Source organism: Gadus macrocephalus, chromosome 7 (genome assembly GCF_031168955.1).
Source record: "Gadus macrocephalus chromosome 7, ASM3116895v1".
Taxonomy (NCBI): Eukaryota; Metazoa; Chordata; class Actinopteri; order Gadiformes; family Gadidae; genus Gadus; species Gadus macrocephalus.
The window spans coordinates 24,474,971-24,480,970 of record NC_082388.1 but is presented as its reverse complement, the minus strand read 5'-3'; the positions used below and the strand labels follow the sequence as shown (position 1 = coordinate 24,480,970).

The following is a 6,000-nucleotide window of genomic DNA, read 5'->3' as shown; positions in this document are numbered from 1 at the left end:
AGCCGTTGGAGCGGCTCAAAGAGATGTATTGGCTCAGTGCTGCTGGTGGGCTGGCTGTGGCCATCGGACCAGAGTCCTCCACGGTGAGGTCGCCCGGCCTTCTGTCCACAAAGTCAGCCGGTGGTCTTTGTAGTAGTGGCAGTAGGCCGGCCTAAAGGCTCAGTTGTGGTTCCACGTCGACGCAAACGCAACGGCCACGCTGAAGCTGCGACGCAGTCGTGAACCCGTTTTGGTTCTGCGGCGGGTTTTAGTGAGCGGACCAATCACAGACCTCGCTTCTGCGACGCAAGGTTAACTTATTTGGGTGCCGCACGTCTAGCCCTTGCGGTGGACGCAATGAGGGTCTGCAAGGACGCAATGGGTCCATGAACCCCTTTGCGTTGCGTCGACTTCAAACAATAACTAAGCCTTTAACAATCACAAGCCAACACAGCAGGGTTCCTCCGACTAGGCCAGTTAACCGTTCTCGAAGAAGAAAGAAGAAAAGTTCAACACGTGTTTTTTTCAGAGACACAAGGTAAACAAGCTTGTGTTCTGGAGGTGGTTCAACATAGGTAAGAATTCAGTGAATAAACCATGCCTGCAGGTGTTAATTGACCGAGGTAAACCTTCGGTCTGCCTTGGCTTGGCCAGCAATCGCAAAGAGGCCTTGCTTGTGGTGTCTGATTTATCTTCCAACTCATACAACTTTAGATGGTGTTGTGTTGGCCACTCAATGGGTAGAAAAATAAGCTATTCATAACTGGTGTTAGCACTGTATAGTGGTCCAATGAGCTGCTAACGTTAGCTTAAAACATGTGGTCTAAATCAAGCATAGACTATAATTATTTGCATCGTCATCGCCCACCAGTTGTTTTCATCCTTGTCTTCAAAGGAAATGCAGTGTTTGTGTGTTTCATTTCCTGTTGCTCCCTCGCTGCTCCACGTCGCTGAGCGCTAACTCGGTCCGTGCGCGGACCACCTTCTTGCCGCGCACTTAACGACCACTGCGGCGTCGCTAACGAGCCCTGATTTAAAACCACCGCATAAACCACCGCCCGCTTTATCTGCTTTGAAATACAGGACCATAGATTTTCCTCAGGCCTCCGCGATACGTCTGCCTTCTGCTGCTCGCAGAACCCACGTATTGCTCGACTGTACCCTCGTAAAACACACAGGAAGTGTCCCTAGCAACAAAACGGGCCTATCTCCATCCGACAGGAAATCGCCTTTTATCTCTCTACGTCCGTCTCGGAACCGGTCCTGTTGCTGAGGGCCCGGTCGTCTAGACGACGGAGCCTGCTGCGGGCTACAGACGATCTCTAGTGGACGGGGGAAGTCAGTGTGAGTCAGGGTGATGAGAAGAGTCTTCAGTTGACAGTGGACTGGAGTTTGGGGGCCGAGTGTAGTCGTTGTGACAGGATGAGTTCTGTCTCAGTCTGGGCATATTGTGACGGTGTTAAACCACGTTTTTTACTTCCCCTCTGCGTTTGCACGAAAGGGAGATATTATGGTATGCTCGCTGATATGAAGACTGAGAGAACTTCTACTTCTACTACTACTACTGCTACTACTGCTTATCATTCACTTAGATGTTTGACTAAATTAAATCCCGGACATGGGACTATATGTCATATATCATCAATAGGTTCATCACTTATGGGCCAAGCACTGGCAATATGGGAGGCAAGGCTTGTAAAAATAAAGATTGTGAATCATTCAATTTGGAGTCCCAGGACCCAAGGCTCAGCAGGTTTGTACGTTATCAGCAGAATTAGCCCACATAATCACCATCAGGGCCCGAATCGGCAGGGACCACCTCACAATTAAATGTTTTGTTCCGATATGTTTTGCAATGCGATTCGTTGAATAACACAATTTTCTCTCTCTCTCTCTCTCTCTCTCTCTCTCTCTCTCTCTCTCTCTCTCTCTCTCTCTCTCTCTCTCTCTCTCTCTCTCTCTCTCTCTCTCTCTCTCTCTCTCTCTCTACCTCTCTCTCTCTCTACCTCTCTCTCTCTCTACCTCTCTCTCTCTCTCTACCTCTCTCTCTCTCTCTCTACCTCTCTCTCTCTCTACCTCTCTCTCTCTACCTCTCCCTCTCTCTCTCAGACCTGCTGGTGGACATGCTGGGGGTGATGGCCAGCTACAGCATCACAGTGAAGGAGCTCAAGCTGCTCTTCAGCATGCTGAGGGGTGACAACGGGGTCTGGGTGAGTCCAATCACCCTGTGTGTGTGTGTGTGTGTGTGTGTGTGCGTGCGTGTGTGCCTGCATGTATGTCTATATACGGCCTGCCCTTCTCTTAATCACTGACAACATGTTTGTGTCTGCGCCATTTTGTGTATGTGTGTGTCATCTCCTATGGGGAATCGTAATCACACAATATGTTTAGCAACGTACATACAATAATTACTGTAAACGAACCAAATAACACAGCTAGTAGGGATGCACCACCAGTCTATCTGTGGGCCCTACCCTCTCTGTTGGCCGGTGGTTTAGACATCACAGATAGTTCAGTCCAAAGGCGTCGTTGATGGTTCTGCCAGCAGCGTGTTGTATTTCTTGTAAATGGCAGCTGTACACTGGCAGCCTGTTCTGACCAATAACAAAGAGTCGGCGGCTAAAGCCGTTCCTCTCCTGATTGCCAAGTCGCTGTCTCCGTCTCTCTTGCCGACGTTGCCAACACAGAATTTCAGCAAACTTGTCTGTGGTGGTGCCTAGACCTTGAGAAGGGCTAGCACCATGTTGTTCGGATATTACCGTATTTATTAATCAATTGGCTTTTCCTTGGTTATTTCTGTTCCCTGGCATATCGCGCCAGCCTATAAACCCATTCAAATAACATGGTTCTGTGAGGGCACGAAATAGACTTAAGTATAGACCAACGCAGCCGTTCAAATCTGCCCCATTATTACTCCACTACATGTTATTATTGAGAATGCTTCACGCAATGTACCGTTGGCAGACAACATGGGTCATTGCTGGCTGGATTGACCACTAATGCAACCATGCCACTTAAAGTGTCACCCAGCCACAAATAAAGCCTGTGTGGTGAGACGGAGAATCAGGGATCACATGACTGGCTGAGTGAGCGATGGAGGGGTGGAGGGGTCCAAACAGAATGTAACCGAAGTCTACAGGAAGCAGAGAGCTCAGTGGTCAATGGTCAGCCATGCTGCTATGCAGGGGGGTGAGGGGGGAGAGAGGTGGGAGAGGGAGAGGGGGGGAGAGAGGTGGGAGAGGTGGGAGAGAGGGAGGGAGAGGGGGAGAGAGGGAGGGAAAGGGGGAGAGAGGAAGGGAGAGGTGGGAGAGAGGAAGGGAGAGGGGGGGGGAGGGGGGAGAGAGGAAGGGAGAGGGGGAGAGATGGAGGGAGAGGAGGAGAGAGGTGGGAGAGAGGAAGGGAGAGGGGGGAGAGAGGGAGGGAGAGGGGGAGAGAGGGAGGGAGAGGGGGGAGAGAGGGAGAGGGAGGGGGAGAGATGGAGGAGAGGAGGAGAGAGGTGGAGTGAGGAAGGGAGAGGGGGAGAGAGGAGGGAGAGGGGGAGAGAGGGAGGGAGAGGGGGAGAAGAGGGAGAGGGTGCGAAGAGAGAGGGAGAGAGGGGGAGAGAGAGAGGGAGAGAAAAAAAAGAGTGAGAGAAAAAAAGAAAGCGAGAGAGATAAAAAAGAAAGAGATAAAAGAAGAGGCATAGCGGGGCGAGATAGGAAGAGATGTGAGGGGAGAGAATGGGAGAGAGGGAGAGAAGGAGAGAGCTGGCAGGGAAATGGCCTTTCAGGTGTTTCGCATTTAGCCAACGTCCCCACTCAGCCAGGCACGCGTAACGAGAAGATGGCAAGCGTACAAGGACAAAAAAGTGTGGTCCTCCACTAACACCGGCAGAGTCAGCCGGTGAGCGACCTTGGTTGGAGTTTAATCCGGTTCAAGGTCCAAACCTTGAACGCCTGTTGGAGTGTCTGGCCTCCCAGGTCCTCCACCAAAGAACGGGCCATGCATCACTTTCACAGGTTGAGCTGTGAAATGATGCATTTATTATTAAAATACCCGTCCAGATCCTGTCTCTCTTCAACACACCCCCTCTCCCCCCCCCCCCCCCACTGCATGCCACCACACCTTAAAGGTGACATATTATACCACCAGGTGTGAGCGTGATGAGCCGCTAAGAGCCGTTTTGAAAATCGGGCTCTTCTGACATCACAAGTGGGCGTGTCCACCTAGATGTATGAGGGATGGATGAGCAACGTTTGCTGCAGTCCACTGGGTTGGCTGGTAGACCGATCTATCCAGCACACATCTAGATAGACACGTCCCTTGTGATGTCACTAAAAGACAGGAAGAGGCCGATTTTCAAACCGTCTTGTAATGGCTCATCACTCTCACACCTGGTGGTATAATATGGGAACCTTTAAATCTCCCCAGCATCTCTCTCTCTCTCTCTCTCTCTCTCTCTCGCTCTCCGCTCTCGCTCTCGCTCTCGCTCTCGCTCTCGTCTCTCTCTCTCTCTCTCTCTCTCTCCCCCACCCTATTTCTGCTTCACCACCCCCCTCTCCAGGGACAGATCAATTAACGGTTGCCATGGCGTCATTTGTTGTGGTGCTGGGTGTTGATTGAGGACTTATTGATCTGTGGCTGAGCCTGGAGGCTTTTTACAGGTTTTTTATAAGCAGCGCTGTCATAAATAACTTGATTCTGTTCTTCCTTCCTTCCTGCCTTCCTTCCTGGAATCTCTCCCCTTTCTTGTCTGTTTTCTGTTTTTTTCCTTTTCTCTCTCTCTCCCTCCTCTCCTCTCCCCTCTTCTCTCCTCTGTCCTCATCTCTTGCCCTCTCCTCCTCCTCTCCCTTCCCTTCTTTTCTCTTTCCTTTCTCCTCTCTCTCTCCTCCTTTCTCCACCCTCTCCTCGCTTCTCTTTATCTCTCTCCTCCTCTCTACTCTCCTCCTCTTTCCCTCTCCTCCTCCTCTTCCCTCCCCCCTCCTCTCCTCCCTCCTCTCCTCCCTTCCTCTCCCCCCTCCTCCCCCTCCTCAGCCCAGACATGCCATCAAGCTGCTGTCTGTGTTGAACCAGATGCCCCAGAGACACGGTCCAGACACCTTCTTTAACTTCCAGGAAGAAGTGCAGCGGTAACACACACACACACACACACACACACACACACACACACACACACACACACACACACACACACACACACACACACACACACACGTACAATCTCATGCAAACAATAGTGCATGCAGTGACAGACAGACGCACACACATTATTGCCTACAAAGTGACGCACAAATACACACAGACACACACACACACCCAACACTCATTTATTCAAAGGGGCACAAGGACACTCAAGCATGCAAACACACACACTAATGCATACAAAGTGCCACACACACACACACACACACACACACACACACACACACACACACACACACACACACACACACACACACACACACACACACACACACACACACACACACACAACACCTAAAAAACACTAATGCAAATAAACACACACACACACACACAGACAAAATCTTAAGAGCCTAATGGCATTGACTGCTCTTTGCCAATCCAAATTACCATCAGAGTGGGCCTATGCAATGATTAAAAGTGTTAAAAGGAAGGAACTATTACTTAATTGCCCTATTGATTGGAGGCAGGTTGACCGTTGGCTCATCTGTATTGCGGGTGCTCTCTTCTCCAGGCTATAGCGTTGCCACCGATCGCTAAATGGCCTTACCAGAATGGATTCACCCTCAACACTTGGTTCAGACAGGACCCCCTCAACAACATCAACGTGGACAAAGACAAGCCCTATCTCTACTGGTAAGCAGAACGCAGACCGACGCCACAACAGTCGTATCATGAGCCCCGTTCCTGCCTTGTTCTCTGCGTTTGATGTGGAACCCGCAGCGATCAACGACTCCTTCCCACACTCTGAACCAAGACAAGGCGGCCGTTGGTGCCGTGGAAAGGGAAACGATCATACCGACGAATCAATCCTCGGCCCACAGAACAGCCCAGCCGTGT

At 50.8% G+C, this 6,000-nt stretch overlaps 1 protein-coding gene across 1 annotated transcript in view; it reads left to right on the top strand.

Annotated features, from left to right (window-relative positions):
• The first annotated feature begins 2,082 nt into the window (after window positions 1–2,082).
• nbeaa (neurobeachin a) overlaps window positions 2,083–6,000 on the top strand; it is a 70,368-nt gene continuing 66,450 nt past the window's right edge. Inside the window, 3 exon segments of the mRNA XM_060056513.1 lie at window positions 2,083–2,189; window positions 4,993–5,087; window positions 5,675–5,796. Coding sequence (XP_059912496.1) covers window positions 5,701–5,796 — 96 coding nt within the window. The 5' untranslated portion in view covers window positions 2,083–2,189; window positions 4,993–5,087; window positions 5,675–5,700.